At 45.1% G+C, this 12,506-nt stretch overlaps 1 protein-coding gene across 1 annotated transcript in view; it reads right to left on the bottom strand.

Moving 5' to 3' along the window:
- sdk2b (sidekick cell adhesion molecule 2b) overlaps positions 1–12,506 on the bottom strand; it is a 71,821-nt gene that overhangs the window by 27,933 nt on the left and 31,382 nt on the right. The window contains exons 12-20 of the mRNA XM_079183328.1: positions 9,721–9,897; positions 8,641–8,777; positions 7,266–7,413; positions 5,882–6,022; positions 4,969–5,150; positions 3,820–3,935; positions 2,516–2,711; positions 1,991–2,089; positions 755–946 (exon numbers count right to left, since the gene is read on the bottom strand). Coding sequence (XP_079039454.1) covers positions 755–946; positions 1,991–2,089; positions 2,516–2,711; positions 3,820–3,935; positions 4,969–5,150; positions 5,882–6,022; positions 7,266–7,413; positions 8,641–8,777; positions 9,721–9,897 — 1,388 coding nt within the window. The remainder of the gene's footprint in view (positions 1–754; positions 947–1,990; positions 2,090–2,515; positions 2,712–3,819; positions 3,936–4,968; positions 5,151–5,881; positions 6,023–7,265; positions 7,414–8,640; positions 8,778–9,720; positions 9,898–12,506) is intronic.

The raw sequence follows: 12,506 nt of genomic DNA, 5'->3' as shown, positions 1-12,506 counted from the left end.
TCATTTCACAGGTTTCCCAGATGCACAGGCTCAGAGTGCTGCTCTGGTAATTGATGTGGGCATTGTATGTCTATTACACAATTTTGCAAATATGAAATCATTAAACACTGTAATTGCCCTTAATGCGCCCGTGGGAGCTATTATTCCGCAGATGTGGCGCAGATATGTGTATTGGGTGAGGCTTTTTTGGCTCCGTCCCAGCTGAGGTGACCGGGGGTTCAATTTCATTGTGTCTGGCGCCAAATCTAATGTGAAACAGTAAATATGCAGCAAGGGAAGGATTAATAAAGGCTCCAGCTATTGACACATTAACAGTAACTTCAACATGTTCACAGAGAGGCTGCATTACAAACTGGAAGTGTGGGGTTTGAAAGAAGGCATTTATCTAAGGAAAGATGCAATTGAGTTGCATTATGGGAAATGAAGGATCACTAGAAATGTAAGACGTGGCCCACAGAGGCTTATCCATCGTCAGCCGAAGGGTTCCAAGACTGACCTTACTATTTAAAGCGCGCTTCTCATCTGTGAGTGTCCGAACGAGTCCGAAGTGTTTTACATAGTACGGTTGTGTTTGGCAAGTAGTAAACATACACCCGGATCAGTGAGACTAGGATTAAACTGCACGATATGGCTTTGTAACGTGGCCGCCCATTTACTTCAGTTCATCAAGACTTTTCTCCGCGTTTGATTCTTCGTTCACCATTTCTTCTCGAATATTCCTCAAAGTGTCTGAATTAATTGTTTGGTTACTGACCTGGTGGGACGCCTGAGGAGATGGTGGAGGAGGACAGCTGACCCTGTCCTTTGGAGGTCATTCCTGCTACTTCGATGGTGTATGTGGTGAGAGCGGTGAGTCCAGTGACCCTGTACTCTAAGGTGACGTTTGGCAGGTAGTGGGTGACTCTGGTGTTTGTTCGGTTGAACTCCTCCCACGAAATGCGGTAACCTGAAGAGCAAGTAGAGACGGGTTTGACAGCAACCGACAAGAGAATCCTCTCAGGGAAGATTCGACAGCAACTTTTACCACAATGGGCAACTCTCGTGCTCGCATGCTACGGGGCAAGCTAACAGAAACATTAAATTAACTTCATCAAAAATTGAATATAGCAAATTAAATCAGCCTGTGATTATACCTTCCTGCACACACACACACACACATCCTCCACCCACTCCCATCCAAACACACACGCTAACCCTCTCAAAGTTAATGCAATTTGCTCCTTGGCCGGCAGCTCTTTTCATGTGATTGCATAAGGCATTAGGCAGCACTTCTTGCCAAATCAATAATTTCACATGGCATGTCGGTGTTTGTCTCCTGGGAGCGTGCAGCACATCAAAATGCTTTGGAAAAAATGCTTCAGTATATTCTGCCAAATCTCAACCTTTGTAAACACAATATTAATGTAACTGGTGGGCATTTGTTCTTCGCTCAACGTTTGAGAGCATTATTTAAAGTGGAATAGAAGCGACAGGCTGCTCACTAGAATTATATTTAATTAGGACGTGTACATCCCTGGACAAGTGAACTTTAATCTACTTTTTATTTTTAAAAAACAGGTTACAGTTGTGACTGATTTAAAGGGCTATACTTTTTCTTTTTAGTAAACCGCCCCTTCATCTCTGCTTACTTCTTCTATTATTAAAGACTTGAGTTGTGTTTTGGGAAGCAGGCCTCTTTTGTGTGAAAGATTTTACTTGTAGAGCTTGGGGGGGAAGAGACAGTGTTCTGTGTTTGCAATGTCATGTTTTATGTAAGACGTTATATCATGTTTTTTGTTGTTGTCTCGCTGATGCATTGGTATATCTGGTGACTGTTAAGCTCATGCGGCCAAATGAAACAAACAAACAAATAAAGTAGCTGTGTACCCTCAGAGCTACATGTGCTGGGCTCACGAAAAGAGTTCAAGCTGTTCAGTCAATACCTTCTCGGACAAACTGCTATTTCCGGCCATTTTGGCCTCACTACGTGTGTGATTTGAAGTGAACGTACCTGTGAGAACTCCATTCTTCTCGCCGGGCTCGCTCCAACTGACTTTGAGTGAGGTGTCCAGGATCTCAGTGAAACTCAGGTGACCCACAGCACCGGGGGCTGGACAGGGACAAATAAGATTAATGAGCATGGCCAATGGGCAAATGAGACACTCTATATTCAATAATAACTCATGCTGATCAGCTTTCATTCCCGCACACAGCCGCACACACATGGCGACAGCATTTGCATTTTAAATGTGTTGACAAATCGAGGCAAAAAATAAGGTAATCACTGTAGAAAACTGTCTGATGACAAGTTGGGGGAAGATCTTTCCAAAGCTTAACCAATTATCTCAAGAGGGACTAAGACCCAATTATGATGATCCTGGGCTGGATGCAGAATAAACTCAGTCATTAGCACTTCTCTACAACTTCGTTCTGCATGAATAATAGATCTTGCCCGGAGGATGTGTTACCGCGAGATGCTCGGTGGCCCCTCGCCACCACCGGAGAGAGAAAACCGTGGACGAAAAAAGTCACTTACTGTCCTCATGTGTCCTTAATGCCTTGGGCGGGCTGCGGGGGCCGTCTCCGGGCGTGGTGAAACACAGCACAGAGGTGTAATACTCGGTGAACTTCTTCAGGCCCGTCGCGTATCCCACGTGGACGCTGTCCTGGAAGTTCGGTCGCACTGTTACCATGGTAACTTCGTCGTCTTTGCCCGGCTCCCAGGCCAGCAGCTGAGACGGACAAGCGGAGAGAGGAGAGGACGAGAAAAAGTGAGTCGGAAAGAAAAAGAAACGACCCCAGACGGCGGCTAAACCATTTGTTCTGTGATAATTCGCACACATGTAATCTCACAGAACTAACAATAGTGTCTCTCTGGCAGTCCGGAGCCAGTCGGAGGAGTTATTTGGCATCGTAGCTCTCCCAAATCTATCCAGAAAGATACCCTGAAGACGCTTTGACTGGGAGGGAATAGCTCCATTAGGACAGACTGCGAGAGGCTCGAGAGAGGCATGATAGCATCCCATCATGGATGTTGATTGCGCACTATAGAGCATCTACTAATGGGACCTGCATTGACCAATTAGGTGCTTAGGTAATGAGTCCCAAAGGCAGGTCTACTGGGTTTGTTTTACAGCTTCCAGAGAGAGAGAGAGAAAGAGCTGGCAAGAAGATATCAGAGGGATAGATACTTGACTGTCTGCCACGCTCGCTTGTCTCCGTCCCTTCCTGAAAGTCTTCCCATCAGCTTTCACACTCTTTAATTCCCTTTTTTCCTCTCACTGCTGCTTATATCTCTCCCCCTGGAGAAGAAGATCTGGTATTTAAAATTCTAATTTGAACAGTGACCCCCCCTCCACCCAGCTGAGTTAGGCCTGTGGAGCGCTATTGAACAGCGAGACAAAAAAGGCAGGAAAAAAAAGAAACCCAATGACATAATTAAGTCGCAACAGAGTCAATGGGAAAAAGAACAGAACTGCTCTATGGCTGTGGCTTCATGATTTCCTGTGGGGTGCATTTGTTTCAACGCAGTGTACGCGAGAGGCAGAGAGATGGACTATATTCAAGAGCCTGTGACAAAATAATGAAGACATCCATCATTACCTGCACACAGCTTCACAATAAAACATGAAAAATGGCTGCAAAGATAAAGAGGATGACCTCCGACTAACAAATGGGTGAACAAAGCCCATCGTTCACAGTGGCGCCAAATGTCTTTGGCCCCTTGGCTCTTCTCTCCCCCTCTTGATACACAGGATATGTGATACTACACGTTCGGCCCCGGCAGTTCTGTCAACGGACGTGATGGCCGGTGCTGACGGCGCCGCGGCGGCCACTGACCTTGTAGCCCTGGTTGATGCCGTTGATGAACTGAGGGTTGGGGGCTGTCCACGTGAAACGGATAGTTGTCGAGTTGACCGACTCGGCCTGCACATTGCCGGGGGCGATGGTGGGTACTGGGATGGGGCGAGGGGGGAAAAAAAAAACAGGGAGACAAGAGGGGAAGAGAAAGAGAGAGGTGGGAAGGCAGAAAATAAAAGTGTGAGAACACATTTCAGTGGACTGCTGGAAGTCTGCCTGCATCTATTTTGATGTGAGTATTGATCGCTGCTGCTCAGGTCAGGGCAGATACCGCCATCACTCTCTTTCTGATGACACGAACACCTAATACCGGGCTCTCCGTGGGTTTGTTTGAGACTGTGTGAGCTGCTTATAGATTTCAGGGGGATGCCACACCTCCGTGTGGTCCTTACAAAGAAGAATCAACCTCGATGCTTACTAGGAGATTGTTTTTTTTGTTGCATCCCAGTCTTATTCATCATGATTAAGAGAGACACTTGAGTAAATACATACACATGCAGATGTATTTAAAATGACACATTCAATAATGAAGAAAGAAAGATTGTCAGCGTATCAGCTTTGGTCGAGCATCGATGGAAGTCTCTTAAACTTCAACGGCTGAATGTCAAGGATGCTAGGACATCGAATCCCGCCTGAGGACTCTTCCAATTTGGTGTATCCTTCGAATTCTACTGAGTACCTTGTTCAGAGGATTTTCAAGGATGCATGTGTGTATCCTCCGCGCTCCCAAAACACCCACAATCTCATGCGCATGTATTTCCTATCAACCGAGTTAGAAACAAAGAAAATACGCGAGTAAACCAATATCTGTGTCTGATAAAGTTTGAGGCGAGAAACTTTCTTCGCTCAGCCACAGACTCGAGCTAACCCAGAAGCGTTAGCACAACAGCAAAGAGAAACAGCGTATTTTTCATTTCTAACTTGCTGAATTCAGTTTTTTTGTGTAATTAAACCGCTGTTGGTGTTTTTTAGGAACAGTGGACGGAGCTGACTATGACAGTTTGGATGAGTCTTATCTTGTTTCTGGCAGGTTTGAATGAAGTGTGCTTTACAATTGGCGATGTAAAAACATTTTTCAATGGAGTCCGGTGATTTTGAGGGGAGCATATTAATGAAATGAGTTCTCACCTCCCTGCAGAGTCCACTCAGTGACTTTATGGCTGAAAGTGCCCAAACCCGCCCCGTTGTAGGCAGCCACCTCAATCTCATAGTTAGTCCAGATGATGAGGTCCTCCAGCAGCAGGTTAGTCACATCGGGACTGGAAATGTTCTTCATCTGGTAGTCCACAGGCAGCCCAGTCAGACGGTACCTGACACACACACACACACACACACACACACACACACACACACTTGAACTGTGAATGCTGGACTTTACCACCAAGTAAAAAAACATAACAAACCTGTGTTGTTTGCACACTGAACGTGACATTTTAGATGACTCACTGGCAAAGAGGGGACATTACAGTACTTTGCCGCTTGAGCCAGTTCACTAGACTCCCTGCTAGGGGGAGACAAAGCACCAGCAAACAAGCAATTAAAAACCACTGACGGCACTGACTGTTGTCTGGAAAGCACCTGCTGTTTCATTTGGATGTAATGAATAAGAAGCCTGACAGAAAACCAAACTAATTACATGTTTACAGGATTTACAGTCAGTTTGGCATATTGCTGACTCTGCCGATTAGAGTCGCTAAAGTTTTTCCGAAGTCAAAACTATTTCAGTTTGCTCTGAGACAAAATGATTGTATTAATGCAGTGGTGTTAACTGACACTGTGTATGGACTCTTATGTCAAACATACTGCGTGTGACCGAATTCCAACTCGTCCCATATTATGATAATGTCTTTTTATTTGTTCATACTGAAAGTGCAAATCCTAAATTCTCAACGTCACAGATTTAAAGTGAAATCAATCAGCTCTAACGGCACGAGGGGTGAACCTCACACTGAACTGTGTAGGTTTGTTAATTCCGGCCTTTGTAAGAAACAGTGAGACACAGACAGGTGTCCGCGGAGAGGTGGATGAACGGGGCTCTTACCGGACGGTATAGCCCCTGAGTATGCCGTTCTGATGGCTTTCCGGCGGAGGCTGCCACTGGATCATGATGGACTGGTTGGTCCGGCCGCTAGCGATGACGTTTTGAGAAGGGGCACTGGGGGGCTCCTCTGGCAGAGAGACACTGCAACACACACACACACGCAGAGATATGAAGAGAGGAAACGAGATTAAACGAACATTTTTCATAATGAACACAGCTTTCGTTTATTTCAAACTAAAGCTGTGTAATAATGCAACAGCCTAAATGAAGCATATCCATTTAAAGCTAAATACCAGTTTCATTTCAACTGAAGCACATACTAAAAAACCCTCTTTTTTCTGTCTCCTCAACTGTTTCCTACCACTTTGTTGTCTTTGTTAAAAAACCCAGAGCAGTCCTTGTGTGCTTTAGCTCCCCAGATATACGCACAGGGCCCACACTTAACACCACAGACGACAAAGTCATAGGACGCCTGGGCTTTACAGCCACCTAAACGCTATATATTTACTCGGACAGAACACCGTGAGTGTCTGCGCGGGGGGGGGAAAGATGCGTATGAGAGATGGGAGTGAGATCAGTGGCGGTGACTAAGTACCAAATGGCGTCACATAGCACACAGTGCCAGCCCCCCCCTGCAACACACAGACGGAGCGCCCCCCCCCCCCCCCGTGGCTCTCCTCTGGCAAAGGGAGCTGGCAGCGAGAGGCAGCGTGACAGACTGGTGGAGGGCGGGAAAGGGAGGGAGAGGGGAAAGTGGGTGAGGGTTAGGAGGGAGGAACGAGCGCTTGAAGTTGTGCGAGGCCGCGGAACGGCCGAACCTAATGTCGCCTGAAACCTAAATCCCTCCTGCGGCTTTCCGAATGCGAGAGCACGCGGGCGTTCGTGTGTGTTTACATGTGATTGTGCATGTTTGTGTGTGTGTGTGTGTGTGTCCCAGCTTTGGTACTCGTATATCCCTCCTCGCCGACTCTTGACTGAAGGGATCAGTCAAACTGGTTGTCTAGGAAACGGCTTTCCTGAGCACAATGAGCACTATTTGCCAACAGCCACGAAGTTCTGCAGGTTTCGTGTTCGACATTTCTAAGATTTCTCACTGCTATTGCCAATTAAATGATACTACCATAGAGGGACATTTTTGTGGATTTCAAAGGAAAAGAATGGATGAAAAAAAAGCTTGCTTCTATACAATAAAAAAAAAAGAAAATCCATTAACATGTCCTCAGAAAACTGTTGGGAAAAGTGTACCTTGAAAGCCCCCCTGCAAGGGAAACTGTATATTGCTGTTTTGTTTTTCTCTATGTTGTAAACCCTGGATAAAAAGGGACAAAGAGCTGTTCTGGTGTTGAAGTGGTAGGAACAGCTGTAGGATCTGTATTTAACTCACCGGTCGGTCTCCTTGCTGAACTGCCCCTTCCCCACATCATTAACGGCACAGAGGCGGAACTGATAGGAGCGCGCCGGGATCAAGCCATTGACCGTCACCGCCACGGACTGTGGCTCAATATTGGCCAGCAGGATGGCCCAGGGAGCGTCTAGAACAAAGAAAATCTAGTTGAACACCTCGTTCCGACACATATCTTTGTTCATCGCTTTGCTAACCATTCGCTTTAACATCCCATCAAAATGTAACATTTTGTAAGGAATGAGCCGAACACATCTCTGGCAATTTCACTAATATTCAGAAGGGATTTTCACTCTCATGCCTGCAATCATTTTGTCACGGTATAGGTCACAGTTAAAAAATTCAAATTCATTAAATAAACGAAACGAATCATGCTGACAAAAGGAAGCGAGGGATTTAAGCCTGACACAGTTCTACAGCGTATAAACTTTAACAGGAACACGTCACCCTTCAAAATGATCATTTGCACACGGGGCAGCTGTGGCTCAGGAGGCCTTCTGCCATCAGTGAGACCGGAAACGGAGAGAAGTCTAAAGTCCACGTCTCATCGATCCAGTCGTATGCTCAATGCTTCCTAAACACCTACATTTTCACTAAAACTTTACGATTCGAAACACTTCTGCATAAACATTTTACTGGTCAGAGCGAGTGCCGTTGATGCAGAAGCACTTTTAAATAGTAAGGTTTGGGAAGTGGTGAGCATACGACTGGTTCAATGAGACTTGCATTTCACTGCACGAGTTGTGTGAGAGCCTGTAAACGGATGTTTTGATATAGTTTTGCTGTCGTTTAACACGGCGCCCATTTACTTCAATTCATCAAGAGGTTTTGGATTATTTATTGCTGTAGAGGTATGCGAGAAAAACTACGTTTTATTCAAGAAATCAAGGTAACTCTGGGTGAGCAATTGATACACAAATTATTTTGGGAGTGAAGTATTCCTTTAAGTTGCTCGTTACGTGCAGAGCTGTTAAGTGATGGACTGTAGTGTAGCTCACTGAGATCAAAAGCGATGATGGACATTCTTAATTAGTCTTATTGATCATGCATTTTCAAGTTCTTTTCTGTATGTGCTTTGCAGTTGTAGCTCTTTGGGGGAAAAAAAGCATTGACGTCATAGAGGCCTGGCTGCGTGGAAATAATAAAAAACAAATCCAAACAAGCAACATTTAGCGTCGTCTTCACTTGTTGCTGCAATGCTGATCGCAAGAGCCGAGGTCCCTCTCCCCCCAGACCTAACTCATCATATACAATTCATAGATCTTAAAGTTGTTTAAACCGCCACAAAGGCTACAAAGCATAAAAGGTAGAGAAGGATGCAACACATCGCTGCATGACTGGATAATATGTGACTTACTGTTCTCAGAAACCTCCAGGACGTAGCGAATGAGCGGACTGTTGCCATCAAAAGGTTTGGCCCAGGCCAGGTCGATGGCTCTTTTTTCTGATGTGCTCAGCACGGCTGTCGGGTTCTCTGGGGCATGGGGCAGCTGCCTGCAGGGAACATCGGGACAACTTCGATAAATAAAAAAGAATCACAGCAAATCCTCCGCGGGGGGCAGAGCGTTACAGATTTCTGTCTACACTGAACGTCTCCTTGGACACATCTGAAGTAAAGCTGAAGGTTCTACAACAGTTAAGACGGGTGATGAAATGTGGCATGACAAGACGGAATAGACGGTTCCTTGTCCAGATGGACACGCAGGCAAACAAAAGAAGATAGATATCACCTGGGGGGGGGGGGGTGGATTGAAAGGCATGAAGAGACAGACAGGGAAGAAAATGCACGGATAAAGACATGAATAAATGAGGCCAGAGCTGGGGATCATTAATTCATTCAGCCATGAATTCAGATAAGCACAGACAGATTGATAGATAAACCTTCTAGCAACGAACGAATAACTGGCAGTAACTCAAGTCAAAAGGCAGATAGCCAACGAGAAGGCCGATAGGGGGACAAAGAAAGACACAGTCAGTAAAGCACAGCAGTTTGGCAAACAGAAAGTTAGATGTCTCATTCATATTCAGTTTACCCTTGCTGCAGTGCCACAGCACAACACAAGTAGAACGTCTCCGAGAAAGAAAAGATTTGAGAAGACAAAAGCAATCCAGAGCAGTGTGTGAGGACAAGTGTTAAGAGTGTGTCGGGTGAGAATGAGGACAGGGGAGGTGAGGAGGAACGGGCGCCATTTAAGTGGAAATGAGTCAGAGGTGTCAATAATAACAGGATGGCAGTGAAAAGATGGAGGTAGAGGGCATACGTGTGTGTGTGTGTTCGTCTGACACTTGCTATGTGTGGATGCATTGTCTTGCTTCAAAAGACATGTTCCTTCCTGTATCTTTGCACTGGAGAATACCGGAGCAAAAAAAAAAAAAAAGAGTGAGAAGGAGAGAGGAAATAGAAAGCCAGGCAAGCGATTAAGGCGCCGGTGGTTACCTGACACGGAGGTGGGCGCTGCGGGAGTCGTTGCCGCCAACGGAGGTGACCCTGCAGGTATACGTGCCGATGTCACCCGACCAGGTTTGGGAGATGTGGAGGGTGCCGTCCGCCTCCAGCCGCATGCGGGGGATGGACTGGACGCTGATCACCGAGCCCTCTTTTTCCCAGACATGCCTGGAATGCAAAGTCATCAGTCAGCTGGCCCCGTTGTCATTAACGTCACCATCCCCGCCGTCACCCGCTGCTGCTTTTCATTCCTTCAGCAGCATCAGTCGATCAGTTTAAACACACTGACGATATTTATTTGCACTAAACGCTGCCTTTGTATTTGTCAACCTGGGTGTCTTTGCCCATTAGTAAAAACACAGTATTACTCACCACCTCCGTTTTATAGATTTAGGAAAATGCAACAACAACGTCAAACGGGCGAGGAGGGTAAGCCTCCTACAGTTTTCCACAAAACAAACTTGAACCAAACAGAAAACATCTCAAACACCACACAGAAAGTAGTCCCTGGGAAAACCCTGTCCAAATTGTTCTAGCCAGAATCTGCAATTCCCAGATCTTAAATGTTGAATGTGAAACAAACTTTAGAAGAAGCTCGACTGCATACAGACTCAACAGAGTGACGACTGGAACTGAACAAAGTAGCTTTTGTAACTCAAACTGTATGGTAAAGAGCATTCTTCTTCAGTGCCTAATTAAATGCACAAACAAACACATCAAAAAGCAGTTCCTACCAGATTGCCAGAACCTGACGAGCATTGCTTGGTCGCCACCTGCTGAGATGTGAACTATGATGTACGCGAGCATGTCAGCCTCAGATGGTAGGTTAAGTCTTTTTGACAGTAAAGCAACGAGTAAACTGGGGGTTCTGCTTGTTATTTATTCCACCACAAACCGAGAAGAATATGTTATTAGGGAGGTATTTCATCTTTCTCCTCTCTGTCTCTTCAAACTTGCCCTGCACGCATATCATAGCAGCTGTCGGCTGCATATCAAACGCCGAATTCACACTCATCAAAACCGCACAGCTCAAACGTGGCGTCAGATGTAGCCTTCTCTTCTGAGTAGAAAGGGACAGGATAGTCTATTGATCGCCACTGATGTCGGCTACAAGCTTGGAGTTCAGTAATCGTCTGTTTTGCGCGGGTTGTGTGTTTTTGCACCGGATTGGACTGCAATCGTAAACTGGAGGTGTGCAACAGCGACTGTCTTCTAATGACATACATACACATCAGTGTTTGCCAAACGTTTTTTTTACATGTGTGGGTGTTTGCTTTTGTACAAGCTGCACGACTAGTTCGCTAAGTCAGGGAAACAGCTTTGTGTCTTTGCTCGGTCCTTACATTGCAATGCATGTGCTAGAGCACAGAACATGATACGGAGCGTTAAATAATAAATACATTGTGCTTAGGGTAGTAAATTACTAACAACCAACGGTGTAGAGAAGAGTTCGGCAAGTAATAACTAATGATGAGGCATCTTCATTAACAGACCTGTGGGCCGATATGGCTCAACAACTGTGCTTTATTAGGTATTCATTGTGACGTGTGGAGGATAACAAATACATAGAAACGTGTCCAGATGTGCAGATGGATTTGGCATCCATTGAGCCATTGACAATAGTCTAGATGGATAAGCTGTTGTACCTCCATTCTCACCTGCTTTAGTAAGACATCCCCGCATCTCTTGCAACTAGTGCAGAATGCAGCTGCAAGGCTTCAGAACAGGTCCTTTTAAAAGTGCTGATGTGAGTTTTCTGTGATCTATCAAATGTGGCTCCACTAAATCCGCTCCAAATTCAGAATCCTATTTAAGATTTGTCTGCTTGGTCAGGCACCCACGGGCTTGTTGGTTGAACCTCACTCTGGGCTCAAAACTAAAAGAAAACCGTGGCTTTGAGGCGCCTTCACTTTGAACCTCGTTCTTTTTGGGGCTTTTGATCTGTGGACATTGTGGACTCCTTTAAAAGGATAAAGACCTTTACACACCGGCGGTGGTTTTGTGTGATTAATTCACACGTCAACATATATTTTTTTTAAACTGTGTTTTTTGTCATGAGTACTTTTCACACAGATCACCAATATTACATGTCCGAAAAGCAATAAAATAAGGTCAATCTGAGCCTCCGCACCTCAAATAAAGACATCAACCCATTTCAAAATGTACTTTATAGTTTACAACAACACTGAGGCTCTGCAGTCAGAACCAAGACAGCAAAACTTTATTACTCCTTTCAACCTTGACAAAAGGCAGCGTAGACCAGATCCACACCTTTCGTTCTTACCTTTCACAATAAAAGCCCTAGACATGTATACTGCATAAGTGCGAACTAAAATTCACTCATCTCGCTAAAAGGAAACTCAATTAAATGTCTTACAGTAGCTGAGAATATAGAACAGACGCTGCTCTGGATATTTTTCTTACAGTCACAATGAGTGTAGCCAAAGCAAGAGATAGTGTGTTCATTGGTGCCATTGTTGTCCAAAAACAATTAAAAACACATTATTGAGAAACACTTGAGTGTTGAGTCAATCCCATATACACCTTACTGCAACACTGAATACTCACTAGTGCACCAAATGCGTGTTAATGCACATACTGAAAATAGTCCCCAACAAAACCACAGTGCCCAGCTCTTTTAGGAGATTGACTTAAATAGACAAAAAAAAGAAATATCAAGGGACAGACCAACACATTGTTGGTTTTGGTCATTTTATTTGTTGACAAGAAGAAAACTATAGGCAAGCTTTATTCTATGAAACAGCACCTCGAGACCT

Source organism: Pholis gunnellus (assembly GCF_910591455.1).
Source record: "Pholis gunnellus genome assembly, chromosome: 21".
Lineage (NCBI taxonomy): Eukaryota > Metazoa > Chordata > Actinopteri > Perciformes > Pholidae > Pholis > Pholis gunnellus.
Note: the sequence above shows the minus strand (reverse complement) of the source record. Positions and strands in the feature narration are given on the sequence as shown.